Source organism: Gadus chalcogrammus, chromosome 19 (assembly GCF_026213295.1).
Source record: "Gadus chalcogrammus isolate NIFS_2021 chromosome 19, NIFS_Gcha_1.0, whole genome shotgun sequence".
Taxonomy (NCBI): Eukaryota; Metazoa; Chordata; class Actinopteri; order Gadiformes; family Gadidae; genus Gadus; species Gadus chalcogrammus.
In genome coordinates this window covers 13,172,711-13,186,646 of record NC_079430.1, presented here as the reverse complement: position 1 = coordinate 13,186,646, position 13,936 = coordinate 13,172,711, and the positions used below count along the sequence as shown (strand labels likewise).

The window sequence follows — 13,936 nt, the reverse complement described above, 5'->3', positions numbered from 1 at the left end:
AAAAAACTAAACTAAAGCTAGATGGCATAACAAAGAAATGATTTGCATAGTTCAATACGGCCATTTTTCATCATCACTCGTATCTTCTCTCTTGAGTTTGAAATAATGACCAATAGCGACGGCTCTTCTAGCGACGCCTCAGCAAATCAGGTGCTCCTTCTCGCCGGCTCGCTGGTTCCGGTCACGCCCTTGTTGGATCACGTCGACTTCCCGCGACACGCTGAGGCGCCATATGCTCTCTTATTTACCCCTCGGTTTGAGTCGGATGTACCACAGGACCCCACCCACAGATTGGGATCTTACCTGGTTGTAACAAAACGCTCCCCTGTGTGGTTTAATACTACTTATTCATAGGTATATTATACTTATATTATAACACAGTTTGGTTCGGTCACTTAATTCCGACAAGTGGCGCTCTCGTGTCGGGCTTTGTACCCCTGTTCCTCACCCCCCTCAGATCGACTCTGTTACCGAGAGACCGGAGGACCCTGCAGCCGCAACCGGACTTTGTTACCGCCGGAGACCAGAGGAATCCGCGGCCACAGCCCGCCACCATGCCTCATTACCTGGAAGACCCCTCGGTCCTCACCAAGGAGAAGCTGAAGAACGAGCTGCTTATCAACAACGTGGAGCTGCCTGTCTCCAGCGCCCCGAAGGACGTGTACGTCCAGCTGTACCTGAAGCACCTCACGGTGCAGAACACGATGAGCGGGGGGGCCCTGGACGGGGGAACCACCCTGGACGGCTTTTCCAGCGACGAGGACCTGCCCCCGCCCGTGGTCGTGAGCCGCTCCTCCGGACGGGTGAGACTTTCAAACTTTACGCACATGAGGTTGGATTTCCCCCCCCCCCCCCGGAAGTAGTTGGGTTAGAGGTTTAAAGCTTTTAACTAAACGGGTAAAAGGTAAAGGTAAAATTATCTGAACATAGCCTTTCTAGATCAGGAGGTATATGCGTTGCAGTTCCCGCTGCACTTCCGGCTGTGACCCTTGACCTCTCTAAAGTCATCGATCACCAAATTAATCTGCGATGATGATGAAATCACCATAGAGGCTCATCATGGGGGGGCGTTGAGTTTGAATCGGACTGGGACGAAACCAGTCCGCACATTGAAACCACACTGAGATAACGGGTTTATCCGGAGTGGTTTGTCTAATCTTTGGGTTCTTGGTTCTCGCCTCACCCCTTTGGTGTTCCGTTTAGTTTTCTTCGTCCTGGTTTTGAATTCTACTTTCTGGCAAATTTCCATTTACTTAAGCGGTCATTAAAGCTGGAATTATATCATAATATTAAGAAAAAGTCAGTATGTCACACTTTGAGATACGCGATTTGTGTTTTTGAAAAAGCTTTCTGAACTATTTTCTTGGTCTCATTGTTGCTACTGAAGGGCGTGGTCGACTCTCCCCACCTGCCCACAACAACATGAGACATGGAGGGGAACACGAAGTACTCAGGCCCTGTCGACTAAATCAATTAAATATTCAATGTAAATTTATTTTACGAGTAGAGTGACGTCCGTCACTCTACTCGTTATACGTTATAGTACATTGAAACTCAGGTTTTTGTGCTACTGTTTAACTTTTCTTGATGAGGCATTGCGTTTTGTAAATTTAAAACAAAGTCTGATAATTTATTCTTAACAAAAGCCTGTATGTGTTTTGTTAAAACCAGTTTACCTTCAGATAGGATTGGCGTCCTATCTAGCTTAATGTTTTATTGAGTGATTTTAAAGCCCTCCAGGTGACAGACATTACTGCTGCCAGCTCTGTTTCTGGGCCAAGTTGCTAATGCAGCGGAGTTCTGCTTTATTGAGGAAATGCTTTCTCTGGGCTGAGTCTGTTTTGAGTGAAAGAGGGAAAAGCACAAATCACACGTGAAATTGGTGTGGTCTTTATGTCATAACGCGGTGTTCTCTTGAAAGCCGTCCCCCACCATGCCTCTGAGATTATAGCCTTGTGATGGAGGCTGAAGTCTGCCTCAACTCAAACCCTGCATTCCTCACATGCTTCACATAGTTCACTCACTCACACACACTCGCGCTCTTTTATACGGTCTTACGGTTCACCCATTCATCTAAAATTACTTCAACGTGAGATTAGAGCCCACTATAACAATTGGTGAAGGTACAACCAGTATTGCCCCACGTGCAGACAAAAAAGGCATGATTATCAAATCCTTAGTTGAGGAGACGAGTCATTTTCAATTATACCTTTTGTGTGGTTCTAGTCCACCCCCTCACCCCCATGATTCCTTCTTTCCCCCTAAAGTTGAATCCCCCCCCCCCCCTCCACTGTTAATCATATCAGTAGCAAAGTTGTTAATCTCTCCAACAGTTGGAAGTGTTTGAGATTCCGTCCATAAGTGCTGTGGTGAGAGCAGACGACCGTGCAGAGGGCAACCACAAACTAGTCGCTGAGCTGTGACTTTTTCCACACAGCTAAGGGGGGGGGGGCGGAACCCACCTGGTGTAACCATGGTGACTTCAGCCAGCTGTGTTGCCAGCGGTTCCATTGGGTCATGGTTCGCGTGTTAGTGGGGGAGGGGGGATGTGAGTGTATTGGGAGCCATCTTGTTACCGAAGCTATGGGGGCTGGTAGATTATGTGTGTTGTGTAGACGATAGTTCTTAGTTGTTCGTTTCTGTATTTCTAGGGTCGAGGGCGTTTATTTGAATAGTTTGGTTTGATGGCTATTTTTCTATATTCCATACTTTTCTGCAGTCCACATGAAGCCCTTTTTCTAGGTTATATTGTCTACTCTTTCTACTCTATACTTTATAACATCCTTTCGATTGTCAATAGGATGTCTTTCTATATTCTTTCAATCCATGCTGCCTGTTACTTTGTGTAGGAGTGCAGTCCACAGATTAAGCCCGCTCCAGCTATTTCCTTTTTTGTCCTTTTTACTTAGCGTTGAGGGTGTGGCATCGGGAATACCAGCCCAATATTTTTTTCCCTTTTCCCGTTCTCCCGCGCTCGCAGCTCTCGTGGAATGCTGCTGGTTACGCAACCGGCCAGCAGGCCCCCGTCCTCCAGCCTGAACCAGACACGTGCCTGGCCCGCCTCCATCCCCCTATAGCTTACCTTCTCACTGTCTCTCTCTCTCTCCGTCTATCGCTTACTCGCTCTCCCTCTCTCCTCTCCCCCCATGCTGTCACATGCAATGTTAAATGTGCTGCCTGATCTATGAAGAGATAATTAGCATTGACTGGTTGAGCGTGTCCCATTATGTTGGATGCATAAACCAGCGCTATGCAACCGTTTGGCTGCAGGCCTTGGTCTGGTTTGAGGAGTTTAGACTTCTTCTACCTCCTGGAGGTTAGCAGTCGGGCTTCAAGTTAAGGCTTTCCTAGTTGTGGTTCCTCACAGGTCAAATGGATTTAGAGGGGAAGAGAATTATAATGTTTGTCCTTTCAGCCCTGTTTCAACTTATCAAATCCCTTTCAACAGAAGTGTTGGCTGGCGTCTGTGCTCTGGCTCCTAGCCATGCGGCCTCCTCCATCTCCAAGTCCCTGAACTCCAGGCTTTACTTTGAGCAGAGATTTAATTTCCTGTAGGCGGGTCTGTCTGAGGGCTAGCAAGCCTAATGTTTACACTGCGTTGCTCAATGGCTCTGCAGCGTAAAGTTGGGAAGTAGAGACTCGGGGACAGGATGTTCGCTCTCTTTACGGACAAAGTTTTGTATTTTGTTAGGGTTTGCTTGTCAAGTTCTCCTTTACTCCAGTAGTTCCTTCAAGTTTGAATCCCACGTTTTAACAAGAGATGCCACATGTGGTGACAACATACCACAAAATCGAACCATACATTTGCATTATTCGACATAAAATGTAGATAATTATCCACATGCTGGGGCAACAGGGTACACGATCAAACATGATGTGGCTACAAACAATCCCTCTGTTGTGTTGGGGGTCTTACTGCCACTGTGGAGGGGGTCTGTTGGTTCTATGTTGTGTAGGGGGTCTTGTTGCGTGGTGTGTGTGTGTTTGGTTTGGGCTGCCCTGGGGTTTGTTCGTGTTAGGACCTGCTGGTGGTGAATGGACATGACCTGGTGGACAGGTTCTCGGCACATTCCTGACCTCGGGCCAGTCGCTGTGTAAACACGGCGGCTTTCATCTGAGCTACACACTCAACGGCTGAACGCTGCCAAAAGAACTGCAGCCGCGTCGTACAGAGTAGTTTATGTGGTAGTAGTAGTAGTCTTGAGGGTGTGGCTTTCTTGTTTGGTTTGTTTGTTTGTTTGTTGACGGCTGAAACCGATGTTAACAAAGCAAAGGTGCAGTATTTAGGATTTGCTGGCATCTAGCAGAACAGACATGGCAGAAATATAATATAGAATTCATCAGTGTTTAAATTAGTGTGTATCCCATGAAAATAAGAATCATGTTTTCGTAACCTTGAAATGAGCCCTTTATCTACATGGAGAGCAGAAGCCATGTTTCTACAGTAGCCAAGAATGGACAAACTGCTCTAGAGAGGACGGGTTTTCAATTAATAATCACAATCATGCACTCGAGCCATGACTTATTATTTTTGTATCAACTTATTAACATAATAAAATGCATGCTAGTAATTGAAATACAGGAGTTGCCAGTTCGGCAACCAAGGATCAGATTACAAGTTGATAATGTTGAGGATTGAGTGACAGGTTTATGACCATTTCATTAATAACTGAACAAAAAAATTACTAGAATTTTACCACTTGTCTACTGTCAGAAAAATGACTGCCAAAAAGATTATAATATTGAAACACACTGATCATTTCTATCTTGAAATAATAGAAGTGTTTTTAGTTTTAGTTTGAAACTGTTTTTGTTACCAATCAGAGCAACATGTGCATTTCAAGGTGACTGACTTAAAAAGCCACTCCCAATCTGTAGTTAAAATGGCAATATTTCATGTCTTTATATTATAGGCATGTATAATAGTTTAGCTTTTCATAATAAAACCATTAATTGGTTGCTATAAACCTGTCGATCCTAGCACCCCCTGTGTTTAAACTATACCCCGGTTGAGTCACGGAGGCTGACCACTGACATGTTGCGCCCACAGAAGGCCATCCGGAAGACGGACAAGGTCCAAATGGAGGACCTGGATGTGGCGGAGCTGACGGCTGAGGGCCTGAAGGAGGAGCTGATGAAGTACGGCGTGGACGCAGGCCCCATCGTGGGTGAGTTCACCCACGGAAACAAATGCGCCTTATCTCCTCCGACTGGTGGAACGTGTTCACCGTTCTCGTATCTGCATATCATCACCACCGACTTGGGAGCGGGCCAACGGTGCCGACTCATTCAACTGACAATTCTGACTTTGCCGGGGATCGAACTAGTAACCTAACTTAAAGGTTACAAGTCAAGTTCATGTGAGAAGTGTCTGTCTTGAAGAGGCACAAGGCTTTAGAGTTACGGTAGTAATCAACAGAAAATTCTGTTGAAAGGGGAAGGGTAAACAAAGATAACTATCTACCCTTTCTTATGGAATTGTGTTGCCCATCGACTCCTCCTATTGGCCGTATGGGGACCCTCAACTCCTCCTATTGGCTGTGTGTTTACCTGCGACTCCTCCTATTGGCTTAGTCTTGACCATGCGACTGTCTGTCCCAGCGTCGACCCGTCGTGTTTACGAGAAGAAGCTGCAGAGACTGCAGGAAGAAAACATCTCTCCAGCAACGCATGAACTCCCGCCCATCGTCATGGAGACAGAGGTCCACCACAACGGACACGCTGACCTGGACTTCAGCGACAAGGAGGACGGTGAGTCCATCGTCATCATCACTTTACATTCAGGGCATTTGGCAGACGCTTTTAACCAAAGTGATTTACAATAAGTCAGTTTGTCCGAAGAAAGAGAAAACAATCTATCACTGTCGCTAAGGTACAGTAAGGATGTACATAGTGCCAAGCACTAACAATCGCTAGGTTAATCCACTCCCTGAATAAAACACAGAGGGCTAGGATAAGATGCTTCACGATGCTAAGTACTATTTTCAAGTGCAAGGACGTATGACACCCAATAAGTGTTAGAGGGGGAGGGGAAGGCTTTGCAGAATGCAGGTGAACCCTTAACAAGTTAGTCTTGAGTCTTTTGCGGAAGCTGGTCATCATCATCATCATCGTCATCCTCTCGTCTCTTGTCTAGGGTCGGGATCATTAATATTTATGGATATCGATACCATTTTCGATACTCCTTAACGATCCGAGTCTTTATCGATACCCCTATCGATACTTTTCTATTAATTGGTGGAAATACGACGTGTTTTTTTAGTGATGAGGAAAATATTTAGGAAATAAATAATTGTATTTTAAATTAAACAAGTAATTCTTAATAAATATTGACACCTGTAGTTTTAATTATATATATTAAAATGATTAGAGAACTATACAACTGTATTATTAATACAGAAACATGAGTAATGCAGTATTACTCATGTTTCTCACCAAAAACTCAATTGACCGTTTCTCTGTTACATTTGAACGCATCGTGGTAACCTAAGTCGTTTTACTGAGCCAACCTCAACAAATCACACAGCACATCTGAAAGTTTATTTACTTTTTAAGATAACTAGATAACTAATGTCTGTGTGTGCGATTACCGCTCGTACTTTGAGTGGATGATTAAGACGGGCCCGTCTGTGTTGTGACAGGAGTCACAGGACAAGGAGGAGTTTTTTCAACTCGGAGACAGTCGAAGGTTCTGCATTTGGTCTTTTTGTGATGCACAAATGCTAATGTGCTTGGCCATTGAGGTTGTTTTCCCCCCTTTATAATAAATGATTCGCCCATTCAGCCAACCTCGCGAGCAAAGTTAACTGCCAGACTTCACTTGTTTACTTGTAATACCTGTTTGCTTACAATTCCATTCAAAAACATTGGTGGACACGCTGCAGTGATTGGATTGATTTGATTTAAATGCCGTGACGCAACTCGAGGGACACAACAATACAACAGGACCTACAGGAGAAAAAAAAGAATCAATGAAGGACGGGACTTGATAGTGGTATCGATAAGCCCAAACGTTAACGATTTTCGGGTTTTGGAAAAAGTGGAACCGGGTCCTTAAGAACCGGGTTTCGATCCCTACTCTTGACCTCTGTTGTCCCAGAGATGGGGATGGAGCAGGTGGTTGTGATGATACTAAAGAAATGGAATCTATACATGAATAATAATAGGATGCTATTCTATTCATCGAATTAATTAAATAAAAAAACAAATCAAATGGAGGCGACAAACTTTCTGGGTAATCACTCATCACCTGCTGTAGTTTGAGGTGTGATGTTTTTCCATTTAACCTCTTATCTTTTCATCCGCATAGTGGACATACTTCAGGGACTGTTTTGTGAGATGTGCATTCCTGAGATTCCTGATCAGCAGTTTATTACGGTTATGACTTTCTGTTTTGCAAGACAAAGAACACCTGGCTATTAGTACCTTACCTGAAGTCACTTACCCCAAAGCATCTACTGAGTTTGGGCAGACAATTTAATCCAAGGTGACTGAAAGGCTGTAGGTGATGAATGATGCATGTCTGCTGATGGCCCCCGTCACCTTAGTGTGTGTCCGTCCGTCCATCCTTGGGGATGAGGAGTTGGTTTGTGTGTGCGTCCATGGGGATGAGGCGTGTGTGTCCAGCCCATTCGTGGTAGTGCGTGTGTCACCAAGCTAACCGCGGCGCCGTGTTTCTCCAGAGGAGGTCCTGGTGGTCCCCGTTCCTGAACCAGAGGTGATCCCGGAGCCGGAGCCGCTCCCCGAGCCCATCCCCATCGTGGAGAGACTGGTCCGCAGCCGGGGGAAGATCCCCGTCACCACCAGGACACGGAGCAGCCAGCACCACAAGGTGAGGAGTCCTTAGGCCCTGGAGGCGGGGGACCCGGGTCCCAGAAGGGCTTATGAAAGGGGGGGGGGGGGGGGGCTGCGGGGGGAGTGGGGACCCCCAAAAGCACCGCTCCACAGCATAGTGGACTTCATGGTCGTTGGTGTGTGGAGTGAGTTTGAGTGATGTTGTTGTTCTTTTAAAATTGCATCCAGATGTTCTCCCAATGTTCTGCGGTGCTGCCGGAGCCAAACGGCTTCACTGAAGGGTGTCAGGTTCCAGATAACAACGGTTGTTGGGGTGTCATCACTACACCTGCAATTGTTTGGATTCATTGCGTCAAATTGTTGGATGCCAAGTCGTAAATGTGTGTTCTTCTGAACACACATGGGGGGGGGGGGGGGGCCGCAAACAAGAAATCTCCGCATTAGACTTGGAGATTTCTTATCCGAAATAAGCCCTGTGCTGGTTTTGTCCTTCACACATTGGCTGTCCCTTTTTAAACCGATCTGCTCTCTTTATCGTCTAGATACCAACCGGGAAGTGGTTTCAGTTTCGATATGAACTGTGGGGGGGGTTCTCCTACAGAGATCAGAAGAGTCCCTTTCTCTTTCTGGGTGCTTTCCTCAGTTCTGGTGAAGTAGAGCTGCTCCCCCTGCTGGTGGGTTTGGGGAAGATAACCTGTTGAATGAGGAGAGGAAAAAAAGCAAAGGAATGTCGGGAGATTGTTGGTATGCTTCTCCTTCCCGCCGACCAGGTGTTCAAGTGTCTGAGGTGTGTGTGTGTGTGAATGCGTGTTCCTTTTTGTGTGTGTTCCTTCGTCTGAGCAGACCAGCGATGCCTCAGTGGACGAGGAGGTTCTGAATGTTAAACGCCCAAAACGCAGGACGTCGTACCGGGTCCAACTGGTTCCCAGCCTCGCCTGTCGAACCGTAAACGTCCGGTTTAGTTCTTCACATTTGGGTGGTGTCGTTTCTCCCCTGGGACTCCAAATCCAAACAAGACCATACAAGGTTTTGATCTTGCGTCCAACTGAAAAAAAGACTCTGCCCTTACCAGTATAACCAATGCATGGTGACAGCCAAACCAGTACGTATCTGAATGGCTACAGCCAAAACCAGTACGGTATCTGACTGACCAGTCAAACCAATACCGTATCTGAATGTTACGTTTCCACTTCTGATTCAGCCACAATAAACTCATTATGTAATCAGTGTAGATTTAAACATGTTATCTCTTGTTTGACTTGCTTTGTGCGTACGGTGACCTTTCTACGGTCAGACTGGGTGGGGAGCAGGAGGGAATGTCCTCCGTTTGAAACAGAGCTCTGTTCAGCTCCATCACTAACGGGGAGGTCATGTGCTTCTCGGGTTGTGGTTTGGACACGGTGGTTTGGAGTTCTTCACCAGACACGTGGTGGGTGCACTGGACCTTTTTAGCGTTTACCTCTGTGATCTCTTCCACCTCGCTCTCTAAACCTCATCCCTAAATACGCCCTTCTTCATACTTCAAGTTGACTCGGGTCTTTTGTCTAGACGAGACCGTCCCTTTGCTTAATAGTTTCATTTAACTGGCTTCCAAACGTGACTATTTCTAGTAAAGTGGAGCTGTTGGTCTCACATTAACAGGATTACCTCACCCTCTCACTGATCACGTGATCTGATCTCTCCTCACTCTTGTCACCAACACCTTTGGCTCCTCCTTCCTCTCCTTCTTGGTCTTTTCTTCACAACATGTGTATCTACTGTCAGTATCCCACTTTCTTTGGTTTGTATCTCATCGCGTTTCCCTTCACATAGTTTAACATCTATATAGTACATCTAAACTTTCTCTCAATGTTCTCTGGCTTTTTGTCTTTTCTCCTGCCTCTATCTCTCAATCAGTGTTTTCTTGCCGTCTCCCTCCCTCCTGCCAGGTTGGGCCTAACAATGTGGGCTCTGTACTGGAGCCTGAGCCTCAGCCCCGCCCCCTGGTCAGTATGACTCAAACAGACCCCGCCTCCTCTCCATCCCGCAACACCCAGGTACCTCAAGGCCACGGTCTGGCCAATGGGAGCCACTCTGGGTGTTGGAATCTCTGAATTTGTATATTGATTATCATATTGGTCATTAATATGGCGATCTTACGGTCTCACGGGTGTAGTGTTTTGCATTTAACGGAGATGCCGTGTGATTATACCAGGACATACTTTTTAGGTTCGGCCATTGTTTGTACACAGTTGAGTGTGCGGTCAAACATCAGTGTGGAGGTCTGATGTCAGAAGAGACTCTGATCCACCTCATTCATCACAGAGCGGACATCGGAGTACAGTTGTGAAATCATTTTGTGACACCTCTACAGCGACCACTCCTTTTTGAGACGTCTATATTATTTGCTACTTCAGAGACCGAGTGAGGACTCTGCCACTTTGAGACCGAACTCTGTGGTGTTGAAAGCACGTCAGCCCTCAGGGGGGAAGACCCCCAGGATTTAATCCTCGGAGGAGAAGACCCCCAAGACCCAGCCCCCAAGACCCAGCCCTCTTGGGCCCCAGGGACCGCCAAGACCCAGCCCTCGCGGGCCCCAGGGACCGCCAAGACCCAGCTCACGGGGGCCCCAGGGACCGCCAAGACCCAGCTCACGGGGGCCCCAGGGACCCCCAAGATCCAGCCCCTGGGGTCCCCAGGGACCCCCAAGACCCAGCCCTCAGAGGTCCCAGGGCCCGTTGAGGGCTGGGTCTTGGGGCGTGAAGGTTCTCTCGCTTCTTGTTTTTCTGGCCTCTGGGTGCTCCGTGGTACTCTGTGGTTCTGTGTGTATTAAACCACCGGCCCTCCTCCCAGGACCAGAGCAGAAGGACCGCTCCTCCTCCTCCTCCTCCTCCTCCTCTGCTGATGAAAGGAACTCTTGACACGGCCGTGTTTGAGGTCGGATCGCACATTCCTTCACTTTCACTGTTTCGTATTTGATTTATTCAATGGTTGAGTTTATTTAATTGTGTACTTTGTGGCACCTGGTTTTGTTGAGGCTTCTGTGGTGTGTTGGTTTGGTTGACTCTTTTCTTTGCTGAATAGAGGTGGTTTTATTGATGTGGTTTACACGTGAAGAAAGGGTTCCTGTCTGTGGTCTGAGGTTCCTCCTGTAACAACCTTTTACCGTTGTTGTATTTGCGATGGCAGGGACCTCAGCCGGCCGCCCATACTCTTTCTCGGAGAGCAGTTCTGGTGGGTAGGACTGACCCAGGCTCCATCTGGACAATTTGGTCTAGTTTGATTTTAGAACACAATCTTTTTCTATTTTCATTGTAGTCCATTTAATAGATTTGGATGCATAAAAGTGTTTTTTTTATGCATCCAAATGGCTATTTTACAGTACACTTAAGATAAATTTTTATATTTCAATTGTCATACGAGTTAAAGTTTTAAAGTTTTACTTTATTTATCAGTTAAGACCTCTGATCGAACGGTTTGACCTCACCCCCCCGGCTTCTCCCAAGACCCAAAGACCCGCCCTTCCTCCTGTATTCTCTGTGGGGGGGGAGCAGGCGGCCCCTTGCACCCCAGTTCTGGTACGGATCCGACGGACTCATGGTTGTCTGGTGGCTGTTAAAAAGAGTGTGTGTGTGTGTGTGTGGGGACGATGTGTGTATCTGTTTGTGAGAGAGTGACGATGTGTGCACAGCTGCTCTACGTCTGGCCAGAAGCGCTGTGTGTTAATCTGTCCATTCCCGTTGGTCATTCACCCACCAACGCCCACCGTGCCCCTGGAGAAGGAGCGAATCAACGACCATGTGGAGAAGGGGAAGCGGCACAGAATCTCTCCCTTCTTCCCTGACCTCAGTCCGGTCAGGAGGCGCGGCTGTGTGGCAGTCATTACCAAGCAACCGTACTTCGACAAGGTTACTTATCTTGAGTTTGTCCAATCACAAACCTGGGATGCAACTGGGGTGGGTGAGGCGCTGCAGTAGTTTGTTTGCACACTCACATGCTATTCATTCACTGGGAGAACTTGTGGACATTGTGTTTTTTTTTTTGGGATTGTCACGTGGTGAGCTCTGTGGTGTCGGGTGTCTTGGCAGGCTCCCCCTGGTGGCCGTCTGACGGACCCGCAAGTAATTTCAGTCTGAAGGTACACTGGGTAATCTGACTTTAATATAAGTCAAATGATGCAACCTCACGTCGGGTTCATTTGGATTTAGAGATGGGGTGTGTTGCTTGCCATGGCTGGTTTTAGAATCTTGCTTTTCAGTGGTGTATCACGCTGAGCGTCGGCTGGTGGTGTTGATGGTGTTCCTCCCACTCCGTCTTTGTTCAGGTGGAGAAGGTGGTGGTTGCAGAACAGACCCAGAGAGCCGAAGTGAGGGACATCCTGAAGGAAGTATTTGCCAACGATTTCAACAGTCCTTCTGGAATCATGTAAGCCAACAGGACCGCAGACACGCGCACATTAACATCCACACACTCCTGTTGTTCCACCAGGACAGAGGCCCTTTTCATCCACTTGTGACATCACAAGTAGGATTTTCCATACAGATAAACTATAAGATAAAATAAGAAGATTAGCACTTGGAGATTTCTGAATGTAAAGTGCTCTACAAATTAAATGTATTATTAGATGTATGATAGGTCGATCCCCTGCTTTGTGGACTGGTTATCGATCTATAACCGATCGATGACTTACTGGTAGGTTGGCGTGGGATCAATCCATCGTACATCTGTATGGAGCCATCTGTTGATTATTGACTGCTGCTGACTAATCGAACCTGAGAGTAAAACAGTCGAGTATTAAACATTGGCTTTGGTTCGTGTGTGATTGTTTGGTGTCCTATCCTTCTCAATCATTTTCTCTCAAAAGGTTAGTGGAGATTACATCAGTATGATTCAGCCGGAAGGCAACACACAGAAGATGGCTGACCACCCGTGACCTTTGACCTTTGTTTCAGCGCTTCTTGTCGAAAGCCCATTCGCGGTGCGGCCGGACGCCCCATCCAGCCCAGCGACTTCTGGCAGGACGAGAACCTGCTGCTCTCCCCGAAGAACCTCTCCACCACCACCACCACCACCACCAGCTTCTCAGAGACCCGCCACAGATCCTCCAACCTGTTCCCCTCCACCCACTCCTCTTCCTCCTCCTCCTCATCCTCCGCAGCCCCCGCAGCCCCCAGACTGGTCCTCGCAGCACCCCCTGCTGGCCACGCCCCCGCAGCGCGCCGCGGCCTCTCCGTCTGGCTGAAGCTCTTCCTCCTGGTTCTGCTGGTGGCCTTCCTCTTCTTCGTCTACCAGACCATGGAGGCCGAAGTCTTGAGTCCGTTCAGCCGCTCGGAGGCGGAGCCGACCGGAACCACAGAGGGCGTGGCTTAGAACACCCAGAAAAAGGCTCCAAAAAATGTGTGTGGGGGGGGGGGGGGGAAATACAGTTCGCTTTATTTTTGTTTGTGAATCAGTCAACTATCTAAGTCTATATTCCAGTGTTTTTCCAGCCTACTCAGTCTTGAGGATGTAAGCATAAAGGCTAGCGTGCCACTAGCTTCGTGGTGTGAGTAAATGAACACAACGTGACTCTGGTCTCCGGACCTCGATCCAACAAGGCCGCCGTTTCCCAATTCACGCTTTTTCCTAAGTGTCGATTTGTTTGTGTATTTGTTTTGATAATGGGGATGAATATTTTATCTTCATGTGTCGATTTTCTGTTGCTATTATATCCTGCTTCAACAGAATTTGAATTGTTTGTTTTATGCAATAGGGAGAATTGACATTTCCCAATGCATGTCTTTGAATTGTATTTCTTTAACTAATATGATATTCTCATTTATTTTGAAAATGTATGATTTCGTTCCCGTTTATTTCTTTTTTGAATTATGTAAACTCAACATACAAATTATGAAATAGCTACAAATAAACGTTATTGGATTAACATGCCCGAATGATAATTTGTTCATCCAAAAAAAATGCCAGTAATCTGTCCTAGCCAACTGATTTTTGCAAATAGCCTTTTACTAAGAGGTCAAACATTAAAAATAATTTAACATCGCATCATATAAATGCCGCAAAATAAATATCGACAAAATTTAGAGCTCGTGCTAGGAAAAGGGCGCCAGCTAAGTAGGCGTGTTTAAACGGTGACGTCAGAGCTCTCCATCCAATCGTTAACATT

The 13,936-nt window shown here is 46.8% G+C and overlaps 1 protein-coding gene across 4 annotated transcripts; it reads left to right on the top strand.

Moving 5' to 3' along the window:
• The first annotated feature begins 267 nt into the window (after positions 1-267).
• tmpoa (thymopoietin a) lies at positions 268-13,871 on the top strand. Of its 4 annotated transcripts, XM_056578560.1 has the most exons (12): positions 268-803; positions 5,051-5,168; positions 5,602-5,751; positions 7,683-7,831; positions 8,638-8,739; positions 9,723-9,830; positions 10,627-10,710; positions 10,963-11,007; positions 11,229-11,351; positions 11,556-11,681; positions 12,098-12,198; positions 12,726-13,871. In XM_056578560.1, exons 1-12 carry the CDS (start codon positions 555-557, stop codon positions 13,141-13,143), a joined length of 1,773 nt encoding a protein of 590 aa, XP_056434535.1. In that variant the 5' UTR covers positions 268-554; the 3' UTR covers positions 13,144-13,871. The 4 variants fall into 4 exon arrangements, with proteins under 4 accessions (XP_056434535.1, XP_056434537.1, XP_056434538.1 ...); XM_056578562.1 differs by lacking the exon at positions 8,638-8,739; XM_056578561.1 differs by lacking the exon at positions 10,627-10,710 and having other exon boundaries at positions 367-803.
• The last annotated feature ends 65 nt before the right edge of the window (positions 13,872-13,936 follow it).